This window comes from Arctopsyche grandis, chromosome 1 (assembly GCF_051622035.1).
Source record: "Arctopsyche grandis isolate Sample6627 chromosome 1, ASM5162203v2, whole genome shotgun sequence".
NCBI lineage: Eukaryota > Metazoa > Arthropoda > Insecta > Trichoptera > Hydropsychidae > Arctopsyche > Arctopsyche grandis.
Window position 1 is genome coordinate 30,464,141 of NC_135355.1, and position 15,196 is coordinate 30,479,336.

At 33.6% G+C, this 15,196-nt stretch overlaps 2 protein-coding genes across 3 annotated transcripts; one reads left to right on the forward strand and one right to left on the reverse strand.

Moving 5' to 3' along the window:
• The first annotated feature begins 885 nt into the window (after positions 1 to 885).
• LOC143915743 (uncharacterized) lies at positions 886 to 3,899 on the forward strand. 2 transcript variants are annotated; one of them, XM_077436520.1, is made up of 5 exons: positions 886 to 1,156; positions 1,834 to 1,948; positions 2,022 to 2,123; positions 2,202 to 2,335; positions 2,571 to 3,899. In XM_077436520.1, the coding sequence occupies exons 1-5, from the start codon at positions 995 to 997 to the stop codon at positions 2,955 to 2,957; spliced, it is 900 nt and encodes a 299-aa protein (XP_077292646.1). In that variant the 5' UTR covers positions 886 to 994; the 3' UTR covers positions 2,958 to 3,899. The 2 variants fall into 2 exon arrangements, with proteins under 2 accessions (XP_077292646.1, XP_077292636.1); XM_077436510.1 differs by having other exon boundaries at positions 921 to 1,156; positions 2,202 to 2,347; positions 2,571 to 3,875.
• A 231-nt stretch (positions 3,900 to 4,130) lies between these two features.
• Lint-O (L(3)mbt interactor in ovarian somatic cells) lies at positions 4,131 to 13,884 on the reverse strand. Its single transcript, XM_077429805.1, has 6 exons — positions 13,654 to 13,884; positions 10,003 to 10,319; positions 7,856 to 8,330; positions 7,657 to 7,766; positions 6,332 to 7,054; positions 4,131 to 6,109 (listed from the first exon to the last, which is right to left on the reverse strand). The coding sequence occupies exons 2-6, from the start codon at positions 10,306 to 10,308 to the stop codon at positions 5,963 to 5,965; spliced, it is 1,761 nt and encodes a 586-aa protein (XP_077285931.1). The 5' UTR covers positions 10,309 to 10,319; positions 13,654 to 13,884; the 3' UTR covers positions 4,131 to 5,962.
• Between the last annotated feature and the right edge of the window lie 1,312 nt (positions 13,885 to 15,196).

Genomic DNA, 15,196 nt, shown 5'->3' on the forward strand with positions numbered 1-15,196 from the left:
AAAAATCATCGATATGACTAAAGGCTGAAATGTATCTTCTGTATAATAATTAGAAGAATCTTGTAAAAAAATATAATTTTTAATATATAAGGGAAACACGATAGTCGTTGGTCATGTGACAGTTATTGGCCTTTTGATTTAAATTATAAATTGAGGGCACAAAAAAAAGAGAAAACACTAGTTATTGGCCATGCTAAGATCTGGCCATATTAAAAAATTTGAGAACCCTGTGACATTACTGTTTACCTTGTGTGCCCTCAATGATTCTCCTGTTCAAAACTAACTGATAAAAATATATGTATTAATTTATCGTCAATTGGCGTTAATGTATTATATTATTTTAATCCAAGTGATCAACGTTTGTCTTGCCTTTTAATTAATATTTTATGAAATTTTGATAATAATCGAACGGTAAACGTTGCCACAAAAATTGCGAATACGGAATATCTGGCTCTCGAGTTCTCGTTAGTACAATGTTTCGCGTGGGTATTTTTCGATTGATGGAGTTTTTGGGTACCAGATGTTCTGTGATCGAGATTTTAGTGACTTGCGCGAGATCGCTTTTTGCGGAATAATCACCGAACCTAATCAAACAGTGAATAATAATCGAATACAATAAAGGACGGAAAATATTTGAAAGTTTACAATAAATTTTCATCGAAAGAATAGATGTCTTACATACGAATTAAATTTTCAACAGTTATCAAATTTAAAAGTGAACGTATCACCATTAGAGAAATCGATAGAAATGCATACATATTTAAAAAGTAGGGGGAGGGAGGCAGTTTATTTTTGCACCGAGCGTTCCGAATATGATTGATTTACAACCGAGGGAGATGCATTCTATGTAGGTCTGGGGTGTGGTGGGTTGGTAAGGGAACATCTAGGGTGTGAGTGTGGGGTTGAGTATAAGGGTGGGTGGCATTATCGATAGTCGTCGGGAATATTCTGCCAGTGTTCAGCGAGTTTTCAGCGAGTATACAGCTTTAGTAGAATGGCTATGGGGGCTTTGGTGGGCCTATTGATGATGGGAGCGATCGCTGTGGTGATCACCTTCACCTTCACAGGCGTCGCTATCTATCAAGCGACCCTCACCGCAGATTTTTGCCAGAGACTTTGCGCATCTCCACCCTCTGCCACCCCTCAGTTGGACCAGGTCTTTGTTTCCATTGCTCCCTTTCCTCCTTTACAATGATTTTTTGATATACATGTCGTTGTTTCAGCATATTTTCAGCGTTGACGACCATATTCCTTGCGAACATATGGTCGATTTCTCGGTGCATAAATAATCGCCTTTTTAAACGCATGCGCTTTATTCCCTACGTCGCAGGTGTTAATACCGAATACGACTATAAGGGCGAAATCACACAGGAAGGAACGCGGCACATGGTGTTTTTAGTTACTTTTAAACATGCGAAAAAAATGTGGCCTATCGCACACCATCCCAAAATCACCCCCTGGAGTGTTTTCGGTAAAATTTTATCCTTGATTGACGGTGATCGATAATGGTTTATACCATATTTGAAGAAATGTAGGAGAACCCCCACAGCGGGGAGCCAAGCACACGACGTGCAGTTCTTCCCTGTGTGATTTCACCCTAATACGTTTTCTGTTCGAATAGCTTTTATTTGAACTCTACCCTTTATATTTAATTTAAATTTGAAAATATACTGTTACAAAGAATTTACACGTATGAAAATATTCTGTAAGGGTTTTCAGTTTTTTAAATTATTAAAAAGATTCGAAACTTATCACTTAGAATTATACAAATATTGGTAATTTTTAACACAAAAATTCTTTTAATGATTTTCATCACATCTATTTATTATGCAGACCTCGGTTCTTCAATGCCAGCAAGGTTGCAGTTTTCCCAAAATCGACACGAAGATCAAACGTCTGTATGATAGATTGGTCTATTTGAACACAACTAGAGATCAATGCTATGGCCGTATGTTTGATTTCAATAAATATCTTTCAAAGCAATAATATATACTTAAACTAATCCATGTACATGTTCATAGTATGCACTGAAGCGTATGACGACAACGGTAAAGTCAACTGCTTTAGAGGATGCTCGAAAATTATCAAATTCCAAAAGGCAATTTGGCTATATCTGGAACAAGGTATTGAAAATCGCTAATGAAACTGCAAAATAAAACACATACGATGTAATAATTTTTTGAATTTATTTCTATTTTTAGGTGAAGTCGAAAATGTTTTAGAAGTCGAAGTTAGTCTCGTATCTGATCCAGCTTTGTGGAAACAAAACTCTGAGTTTTTCAACGTGTATAAATTGCCGCAGACTTTTATTCGAACTATGCCAATTCAACCGGAGGTAAAACCATGTGTATGTATACAAAACAGTTTATACTGGATTAAATATATACAAAAATCTTGCAAAAATAACATCTTTTTATGTACTAATAAGAAACTTTTCTACAATATGTTGAAATTAAATGTCAATAACTTGTTGCCTTATTGAAGTCCTAAATATAGTCACCAGAAAACTGTGAAGTATCAAAAAATTCGCAATTTAATATTAAAATACTTTCAATAATATTCAATTACAGATAGCTGAAGACATTGATGGAAAAAATTGGTCTCCATGCACGACACAGAGGGCTGATATACCTTTATGGATTGTCGCCTTGATCGCTGTAGCCCTTACCATATTCACATTGTACGTCTCCTTCATATTACCATCGCGCAATGACGAAGATAACATTTACAGGAATCTGTCCCAAGAAGACATGTACGAGGGTGACGACTTGCGCAAGGAGCTGGATATGCTTTACCGTGGCAACGGAGAAAAGAAGGACCCGGCAGCTGATAACATAGTGGTCGATTTGAATCTGATGACTCTGAATGAGTTCCTTACTGAAGACTACCACGCCAATGTAATTCCACCGCCCAAGTATACTTTGCTCCCCGTCGCCAAGGAACGTTCTGATGCTTAAGTTTACTGAATCACATGCAGTGTTTTTAATTCACGAAGGCTCACTTGCTATTAGGAAAATCTGAAACGCGCAGGAAACAAATCTGTATACATTGGAACTGTATTATTGACCAATAAATGTAAAACTCTTATATATTGGGAGCATTGATGGAGAATTTTTTTGACGGGAGAATATGCGCAGTCGTGAAATAAAAACACTGTAGATATAAGTACCCGCCCGTTTCAATCGTGAGGTTGTAATTCATTCTTCTGAATGTAGCACTAATATCTATACATTAAGTGTTTTAATCCTACCTATTAAGTTTTAATTTTTATTGTATACATGATTTTAACCTGTAAAGATATACATATTTTATTATTATTAACTGGAGAAACTTATCTGCTTAAGACTTGAATTGAAATTTATGTATTCATGTGTAGAACTTATAAATGTATAATATAATATGTAGGATGAGGATCGATGAATGAGAAGAATTATGGTTGTAAGACAATTTCGGTTCATTATTATAGAATATAGAGGACCGTCATTGACCGCAAGACTTTTTACATTAACTAACTGGAATCTAATGTCAAATTACACATATAAATTTAGCTCAACTGTTTAAAAAAAGCTATTTTACTCCACATATTTGTCAGAATATCATAAATATACTGACCAAATTTGTAACAAAGTGATCTTTAGAGTGGTACGTATTCCAGTCAGATTAATTTTGTTCAACGAAGCGGATTTTATTTCCTCATTCATCGAACGTCATCCTAAAAATTTGTGAAAATTCAGTGTATTGTGTAAATGTCAAGAAACGACAGTTTCAATCATACAATATGTATCTAATATTAAATGTGATAAATTGACGTTTCAGTTCATCGAAAACGGTAAATTTTATTATGCTAAAATCATGTAGAATTACCGATAAATCATAAAAAATATATAATATAAATGTGATAAAAAAAAAAATGAATGTATTTCGTTGTTATAATATATATACATATATATTATAGCTTATATATATATATATATATAGCCTAGTTGTTACAAATAAGGTTGTGCTTTACAAACTTGATTTTATCCCGATTATTTTATTACTTGTATCAATTTTAAATTTGTGTCATGAATATCGAATACAATCAATGAAATTATAAATAATAAATAAATATAAATAAAACGCAAAAAATTAAAACGTGTCAATTTTATTTCAAACACCCAAGATTGCAGTTTAAAGATCAGTTTTATTGCAAACGACAACGTATTTGCATATAAATAAATACATACAGCAAACGAGCCTTCCATAATATTAAAATAAAATTTAATGCAATAAAACATATCGCCTAATCGCCGATTACTTAACAACGAAGTAAAGAAACTTACCTAATTATATTTAATGGCTTCCATTTATTTGGTCTTAATTTTATATTTTTAATCGTCACTATTCGAATCAAACGGATAGTAATTTTAACATAAATACATACTAACCTTTTATATTAAATAGAAGCCGTATGTAATTTGTAAATTGTTAAAATACTTCTGTGGCTCAATTTTTTAAAGAAACACCGACATATTTTATGCCTATATGAATATAAAGGGAGAGATGCATCATAATTTAAACAAGTCCATGTTTTTAAGTTTGTGATATTTTAATGTATCCTATGTAGTAACGGGCCTGTATGAGTCAGTTCATATTCAATACAAGACCTGATCCCATTGATTATCTGTTAATTGCATCATGTATGCATTAATTTTTCACAGCGTAGGTGAATATTGTCAGCCGTTATTATAGTTATGTTAATATTATAGGTGAATATTGTCAACTATTAGTAATCAGTTTGAGTCCGGTAATCATCATATGTTTTTCAAACTGACGACTCCACATATTTTAGTTGTCACGGTCATTGCGCAACATTGTTTTTTTATTATTCTATTAGATTTTTCAGTCAACAATTAAAAATTTAAATTTCATAATACAATGCCAAATTTTAAATCTATTTAAAACATATTACTAATTTACATTTATATTAAAGTGAAAAATATTACATCACAGACGGTAAAATAATAAAGAACAAGATTAGAGACGCAAAAAAATATATAATGACTTCTTATAATTTATATTAAAATAATACTACATACATATATACAGCGTGTGAATATAATAACTATTTTCATTAAAGTACGATATGGCATAAATGATTTTATGCATTATAGTGCAACAAATGACCATAATCATATATGTACATATTATACACTATATGGATAAAATATATTCTAAGAACAAATCAACATTGGACGAGATTTGCAATGCAAGAAATACATGGTTTAATAGTCTGTGTACACATTGTATAACGTTTAAAATTGAAAACAATATAATATCTCGATTATGGAATACGAAAACTTAAACTACTCACAGTCTTAACAGAACATTCACATCTCGTTTAAATTACATTCCGATTCGACAATCAAATACTACAAATTTGTTTCAAACTATATACATATATATTAAATCCTCCTTTCACAGTGTTTTGAAATGTGCATATCGAAGGCTTAATGCACAGATATTGTATGTCCATTTTTTAATTTTAAGTTTGTAGATGTTTTTCCTTTCAAGGTAATTTATGTGGTATACCTTCAAAGGAAAAACCTAAATTATTCCAGCATCTACAAACTTAAAATTCAAAAATGGACATACAACATCCGTGCACCAAGCCATCGATATGTATGTATCATGTCACATATTTACTCAACAATGGTTTTTCTTTGTTTGATAATTAAATATGCGCACATTCCAATTCGCTTTGATTAAATCAATTTTTAATGTTACGTTAAGTTGGCCAACTACTACAAACCAGGTTGTAGTTTCTTTCCAATTTGACTATTTGACTTTCAGATATCATACGCATATGCAAAATTCATAAAACAAAGCAACTTCTCTGTCAAAAAGACAAATGCTCGTTAATAAATATGTATGATAAGAGAAAATATCTGCATAACAATGTCTTTTAAACATTTTTACTATTTCACAACCAACACATTGTTATATCGTCTTTTCTCGATTGTAATTTTACGACATGCCGGTATATTTTCAATGCAGGTCCTAACGGAAGTCCCAAGCAAGTTATTACATCATTTCTTCTCATCATCAGCAACGATTTCCCATCAATTTCCTGGAAAAAATCAAGTAAAATCAATTAAACGTTAAAAATAAATTAAGTCACAAAATAAGATTAAAATAAAAATTTAGAGTTACAAGAAAATTCTACTGAAATATGTATGTATGTAAGAACCCTCTCCAGTTACGCAATTTTATCAGGGAATATGATACTATTTTAATGAGACTAAATTTTCGCTTGTCTAGCAAAAAATTATATATTCAAAACATAACAAACCTGTTCTTTAAAAACATGAGCCTGCTCTGGAAAATACATAGAGAAGTAATCAAATACTTCGCTGAATGACCAAACTTGAGCATCAGGTATCGAAGTGTCAATATTATTATCTTCCTTATATAAAGGATGCCTTTGAAAAATATCATTGTTGTAGAGCTTATTTAAATCATAGCTCGGCAAAAAAATCGAATCTTTGGCATTGCCATTTTTCATTGTGTCATTGGTCGTGTCGCACTTGGCTTCCTTTCTCCTCTTACTACGTCGATTTTTCTCGTCTCGTTTACTGTTGTCTTGGACGTCATCGCTTTGCTTCCAGTCGTAGACGGTGCGCCGTTCGGGCGATACAAGCTTTCTCGAATAGTCCCATTTGGAACTATCTCGATAGATGGGTAGGAATGGGGAATTGTCGGCATCGTTCGATTTGGAATTTTTCTTGCCGACTTTCTCATCGCTGTCACCGCTCTTCACCAAGGACTTGTCTCTCCGTCGATCGAGCGTTCGGTTCATCGATATTGAGTCTGATCTGTCCGAAAGTTTAGAACTACGATCAGACCCAGGCATTTTTTCTATGTAAGTTGTATCTATACTTTGTCCCGAAGTTTTGGTTTCTTGACAATTTTTACATTCCCACTTACTCCAAGCCTTCATGGTCTCGGGTATCGGAGGTACGTGACAAAGTGCATGATAAGCGTCGGCGCAAACGCTACATACAGTCAAAATACCCTAAAAAAATAATAAATCAGATTATTTATTTCTGAAGTAAATAAATATAATATTAAGACCTTATATCTGTGACTTAGTATGTACTAGAAGTTTTTTGAAAACGTTATATGTATATGTACATCTACCGATTATTGTGATCTAAAAAATCTATATTTGTATTGATTTAGCATTGAAACAGATTTATATTAAAATATAGATTTGTTAAGTTCCCAGAAGAATGTACTGAATAGTGGAGTTTCGAAAACTCGTAATTTTCAAAGGCGCCCAAGAAGATAATATGCAGTAGAACTCCACAAAAAAGGGCTTACACCCTCGGATAACACACAAACACTCCTTAACGCTATTTTGTGGAATTCTATTGCATTGGTTCTTCTTGAGCATCTTTAAAAGTTTGGATGTCTCGAGAGTGAGGCTCTCTTGAATGCATTTATCCAATCACCGATTTGTTCATATAAGCTATAAAATGTATCTAACTTATTTGTAAATGTCTAAATCTGTATTTGAATAATGAAAAAAAATTACATATAAATATAAAATTACAATTTGATATTAAGAACCAATAAAACTAAACCACAGATATTAGTATATATGTAATAATTTACAGCATCTGCGGTTTCTATGCAGACGACGCAAGTTTTACAATGCGGACATTGCCAGGTGTTATCAGGCCGCAGCCGTAACATTCCATCATCTGGTAGACACGATGGATGAGCTGAAACATATAAAAAATATACATACAATGGAATGCTCCAATAAATTAATAATATATTAAGTATATATGTAAGTAAAAAAAATACATACCTTTGTTGCTGCAGTCTCTACAACCGACGAGTTTTTCTGAATTATCTTTTGAACTTCGATACTGCCGGCAAACAGAACATACACCACCCATACTCTTATTATTAGTCTCTATGATATAAGAGTGGCTGTCGTTAGTCTCGTCGTCATTGCTCGACTCTATACTTTCCGATTTTGACTTTTGGCTAAATGTCCTCGCGCCTTTTGAACTGCTCGATACCTGCTTCTTTATTGTAGTTTTGTTTAACGAGCCTATAGGACGACCTCTCTTTCTCTTCGGCAAATGATTATCGGAAGGGTCGAATACTTTTTTGGCCCGTTTCCGCCTCTCGCCGACGCGTATCCCCATATCTTGTTTAGTGTCCGTTTTGGCTGCCGATAACAATATCTTTTTCAGCACTGATGACTTTTTCTTGCCTATTTTGTCTTTGAGACGGTGAGGTGAAGATGCAGCTGACGAGTTATTCGACGAAGTCATCTGATTTTTGAAAATAATATATAAATATTTTAAACATTCCACAAATTAAATATAGCATTTAAAATAAATAAACAAAAGAAATTGAAGGATTGTATGGAGAAAATAAATGACACCATTTTTACACATTATTCGGAAAAATATGAATCGCACTATATTTTTGAATATTGAAACATACAACTAATGTTATATTTAATTAAAAAAAAAAAAACGACGTATTGATTACAAAAAATTATTACCTTTCATTTTATACTGTCCGATTTATAATCATATACCTAATTGAACTATGTACATATACTGAAAATATTTGCATTGAATACTGATAGAATGAATACTTATCTCGACTTACACATAGATATGCGTTTGATTTACGATGGTTTTTTTTTTTTGATAATGCGGTCGATTATAGTACATACTTAGCTTCTGCCATGTAAAGAAGTCTTGGAGAAAATGGATACTTCTCGAGTGATTAAAGGAAGGGACTAGGTAGAAAGAATATTTCGTAATTTTAACTGTTTATATGGAACAGTCTAACAATTATGACGGATAAAATCCATTAAATTTAGATAGAAGATCGACTATTTCTTATAATATATCTAATATCTAATATAATTTCGAAAGAGACTTTGTATTAAGGCTTCCAATCCCGGGATCCCGGTGTTTTCTGGTACCGTGAATCCCGGTGCTGAAACTTGTCTGAATACCGGGATTACGGTGCTGGCAGAAATTTCTTTAAAAGTATTATTTTTACAAAAATAATATGGAAAAAACATAAAACAACATTACATAATGAACAATGGTGGGATGAGCAATGCCATAGTCCATTTGTTTGCTCTAATCCGTTTCGACGCCGGCTTGAAATGGTATGAACGGCCTGTATTGTGTCGCAGATATTGTGCTCAACCGCAATGATATTTGATGGATATTTTGACTGATTCGAACTCAGAATCGATCACTGATCACGTTTTCATGATCTAGAAAACTGTGTATTGTGTGTCAGTGTATTTTGGGGATTTTTTGAACACCGTTCGTCCAATCGAACTGAAACTTAGTATCAGTTACTAAAATTCTTATCGATACGACGTAATTTTTTCCTAAACCGAAAGTAGTACTTTTACTCTAGAGATTCAAGGTTTTTTTTGTTTTTCTCAGAGATCAAAAGTAGAACTTTTGTCTTGTGTAAGTTTCCCTACATCTGTGTTCAATTTGTATCGAAAATGCTCATAGCCGGTATGTGTGAACGTTTATGTACATACATATGTTTGATTATCGAATTTTGTTTTTCATCCTTCTAATATTCCTCAAATACACACATAGATAAAGTTGTGGGTTGATCACATCCGAATTTTTTTAATAAAGTCAATGTATGTAATTGCAATTTTTATTTTAGGTGGATCGTTTCGATGAATAATTACTAGACGGTACAATCTATTACGACGGAATCAAAGTGATGTTTTATAATTTATTTATTGTGTTTTATTTAATCTTAGATATCTATGGAAAACAAACCGAAGTTACTATGACGATCATAGAATATTACTTTTTTTTCGATTCAAATTAATTTAATAAAAAAAACAAATGTTTACTATTAGATTAACCATGTTTAAGCGGTTTATATTACAAATACCGAGCAAAGCTGGGTAAAACCACTATTATAATATATATATATAAAAACCTTTAGGTATACAGAATCGTTATTTGAGTCGTCGAACGCTTCAGCAGTGCTGTCGTCGAACATCTTCGTCCTGCTGCCGAGCGACAAGTTTCCATTGTCCAATTTGATGATGCCTCCGTTAGCGTACTCCTTTTCCACGATTGACTCCAAATATTTTCTCGACAGGTTCACATTCTCCTTCGACATGATTTCCGTTAACAGTTTGCGGGTCGATACACCCTCTTCTAAGCAGTCAGGATCTTGGATGATCAAATCAGCCATAGTAGTGGTAAGCAGCGCGCGTTCGTAAAACGTGTTCTCCTTCATAGCATTACGATCTGCAAAATTTGAGAGAGTAAATGATAACAATTCTTCGTAATACAGAAAGTGCACATTCAAGCATTCAATAAAGGAGCGGGTTGTTATTATGCAGACTATTTGGTATATTAAATATTGCATATAATACTCATTATGAGTCGGACCACACCGGATGATTTTGTTGCCTAAATGGAGTTGCTCGTGATCACTTTTGGTCACCCAACTCGGGCAAACAGAAGCGACCAAGAATCCGTCCACTAATACCTATAAGAGTTTTCAATATGTGACGTATACACTCACGTGTTCATAGTTTTTAAACTATGAAGTCGCCGGCAACTAATCACCTTCAATACAATGCAATACATTGTGAAGAATTGCGATGGTTGTTCAAGTAATAAAATCACCGTGATCAGACGCAACGTTAGCAACCAATCTCGCTGATGAGTTGCCTGGTGTGGCATGCTCCATACAACTGCATACATTTGATCTGGTCGCGCAACAAAGTCACCCATCGAGTTGCCCGCATGTCAGCCGGTGTAGCCAAGGCTCTATAAGACGATTTACTGGTATTTAAATTGTGGCCCTAATATTTTGATTGTTGTAATAATGTAATAAATCGCTTTTCTTTTTAATTTATAAATGTATTATATATACATACATACAGTTATTGAAAATATTGTTTTGGACCTTTAATAATTGGACTCGTATAGAAAAATTATCCAGTTAGTATGTGAAAAAATAAATAAAAATGCGATGATATAATGTGAATTTTTAATGTTTTATTTCAAAATATTACACACCGGAATGTATGAATATGAAATAGGAATGTAAGTATTGTAAGTCAATTGATTTTTAATTAATATTTATTAAATGTATTGATGAATTCTGACTTAAAGTACAATATATAGGTAAAAACATGAAAAGATGTCTAATTCTAAACATGCTTACATCTCAAAGTATTACAACATGGATAAATGTCAACATTATTATATATTCATAATCAATAGTTACGATAAGTAGAAATAGTAAACATTATACAGTGCTACTATTATCAGACATGTTGCTTTACTGAAGACAAATTTGTTTCTGGAATAATTTGAACTACATACTGCCCTTTTATTAGTAGTACAAATTGTCCTATCTATTGTAAGACCATTGTACTATATAAAAAATCTCATCAACAAAGAAAGAGAAATAAAATAAGAAATTCCGATTAATTTTAATCTCAAGCTCAAGTGAGAACAAAACGAGAATTAATACTATAAGTAACTGTAAACAGATAGCTTTTAAAATGACTACTACTACTGCGGAAACTATTTTTCAACTATTTATAAATGGAAATGCACATGTATTTATAATAAATTCATATATATCTATATTTAAATTATATATATGTACTCAGAAGTGTCACCCCAATTTTGGACAACGGGTTTCCAATTTATATATATATATGAAAAAAATGTGGAGCCTTCGGCTTTCTTTGGGTATATAAGAAACGATGCAATAAAATGTATGACTTTTAATAGGAAGGATGGTTCCGAGTGCAAACTGCAAACCATAAATATAGTTAATACATATATATAATATAACATATTAAGTTATTCTATATCAATGCAGCAGACACATTGAACGGTTAGCAGTTAATTTTGCTTGTGCATAACGCAATGTGATCGACTGCAACCTTTTCGAAGTTGTAACTGTCAAAAACAATTTTTAAGATTTGTATAATTTTTGATAAAAATATGAATTTTTTAGATATCTAATAACAGGTTTCCGGAAACCCATGGAAACCATTAGGGTGAATGTACTGCATTTTTGTTGCTAGATTTTCTTATTGACAGACATTTCAATAATCTGTATTATATGAGGGGCTGAAAACCAGACTGGTACAAGTGACATTTAAAAAAAAATCTGATTTAAGTGCTAAAATATGAAATGCTATTATTTTAGCAATTAAACCAGCTTTTTATAAAAATGTCACTTGTACCAGTCTGGTTTTCAGCCCGTCATATGTGTATCAGGACTCTTTTATGTGAAGACATTTTACTCAATATACAATTAAAAATGGCATCAAAACAGTTTTTTTTTTAATTACCATTTGTAGGCTGCATTGTACTTTTGTCCAGGCCTATACATACATAAAATAATAATTATAATTATATAATATATATACATACATATAATATAATATTTATGTACAATCATGGAGCTCGTAAAAAGTAAATTAATGTAAAATCATCCAAGCAAATATATAGTGTATGCAGCTTTGTGTGTATGTATTATAATCTTGAATTTAACGTGACATACATTTGTTGACGTTTAGAGGTAAAGATTTGGCGCTTTATTAAGTGTACATCAATTGATAAGTCTACTTTAATCAAAACTGTAATCAATGTGCGACCACAGATGATGATTCATAATCTCCATTACTTATTCCCGTAACTAAAATTATATTTATATTTTAACTTGATATGTGATTATGATTTTGACTTGACCGCAGAGAGAAGACATTTCAACAAGTCAAATTGTTTTTAGTTAATATTATGAAATAATACTTTCTCAATTAGTCGTTTAATGAAATAGAAAGCATAATAACACACCAGTTACATTCAAATCTTTGCATATATATATATATATATATATATATATATATATATATATATATATATATATATATATATATATATATATATATATATATATATATATATATGTATGTATATTGTTCGATGGATTATTGATTATTACAAGCGAATTGTGATGACATTTTTAAATGTGTACCAAATATAATTTATTTACATACAAAATCATCTAGTATCTGAATGTTGTTACAATAGAGGAATTGTAGACGGTTCTGACATAGGATCGGACATCGGTTTATAATAATAAGACTCGGGTGTTCCGATTCATAACAGACCGTTCTTACAGTTCTTATGTGCATTATGTAAGTAGACAGCTAAACAAATGTTCAAAGAATCTGACAAAAATTGTTCAGAATGCAATTGCATCAAAGGCGACGTGTCTCATATTGATGCAATGAAAAAGTTCAAGGGCACTTTCTTCATGTGTGTATTTCGAGAAGCGAATTGAATGCTATTCGATGCATTCGATATATAATTGTTTTGATGATTCAATTCAGTTTGCACACTCGTGCGAAATGTTCTGTGGTGGATATAATTTAAGGTTTATTGCATATGGTGTGAGTTTGGCAATGTTTAAGTTGAAATATGTAAACGAGGAAAGGGACAGAAGACGGTCTGAGGTGAGAAGGGTGAGGTGAGGTGAGGTGAGGGGAAGGGGCACGACTAGAGTAGAGTCGCTCTCTCGACAGAGTCACCAGTCACCAGTCACCACCTGAAGCGATGGAAGGGCATGACGCGGCCGAGGCTGAGGGCTGGGGGCTGGGGCTGGGACTGGGGCTGGGGCTGGGGGCTGGGCCCGACTCTCGATCCTTCGCGCTCGCCGACAATCCGCACCATTCAATGTTCCGCGTTCGCTACAATTAGATAGGAGATCGCGATCGCGATCGCGAGCAGGAAGGAGAGCGACGATACGACCTGCGAGCGCAGCAGCCACCCGCTAACTGATCCGACGCTCAACACCTGGCTGGTGGCCATCGGTGGCTCGTGGCTCGTGAATCGTCTCTGGATCAGGATCAGGATCAGGATCACCCACGCTTTCGACGACGCGCCGATCGGCCAACGTTTACATCCCGACCGAACACGTTCCCATTCATCGCTAACGAACAAATCGACTATTTCAATCCAAATTCCAAGACATTGTTCCAAAGTGAGACGTTGCCGCTGTATTTTAACGATCAGGCAAAATCCGACGATTGGAACTCGTGCGAAACTGTCGTCTCCACTCGTTTCGTGATCGTCGTTATCAAAAGTCACATAGAAATTGGATAAATTAGCGGATTTTTAAAATTTCGAATAACGGGTGCAGTGGCTACTCGTTATTTCGAATGTTTGATCGACAACGTGCGTAGCTCGTTATACGGCCATGTACGCTGAGTGATTTTTCGAAATTAAAACGTAACGCTTTATAAACTTTTAGTAAATATATCGTACCGGTCTTTCATTTGATGAAGTCTAATCGTGTGAAAACACTCTGCTGCCAATGCGTACGTAATGCTAGCAAATGCGGGTATTTTGCGACGTGGCGATTGTATATACATAAGTTTTAAGGTCTGTTCATACCTAATCGGCACGCACCGACTTCAGCAGGTATCCGGCCGTACGAAAAGTATTCTTTGGTACATTTTGTATGCGTATGTTCATTTTAATCGTCACGTTTACGCCACGGCAGACTTACAGCAGGACCCGACATTTCCTGTTCATACCTTACAGCAACATCCGTCAACGTATCGTATCCGTCTTTTTGGCCATCGTGGAGATATACACGCGAATTACGTGCCATGAGTCTGCCGCTTTGCTGTTTTGGACCAATTATCGATAGTGACAGTTGACAGCTGTTCAATCTTTCGACATGGTTTTGGCGCAAATATTTAATTTTTTTTTTTAATTTTTTACGGAAATATTTAAAAAAAATTTGTTCATCATCCACAAGCTCCTTATACAGTGTCCAAAACTATCCTTTGGTTTTTCTATTTTTTAACATGGGATGCACATCAAAACGCCTCCCTGCTTTTTTATTGCCTTCTTGAGCTTCTTCTTTCAACAACAACGCGATTATACATAATTTTTCGTTCGATAAACGCCGAAACATTTTTGCTGACTTGTATTCTGACGCGTAGCTACGAATTCACATGTATGCATTCCAGTGGCGGCTCGTGATAATTTTTAGTGGCGGGGCTGCACTGAAAAGATGTCTAAAAAATGTCACCATAATTGTTCTATCATGTCATAACAGGACAAAATAAGCACAATTTTTA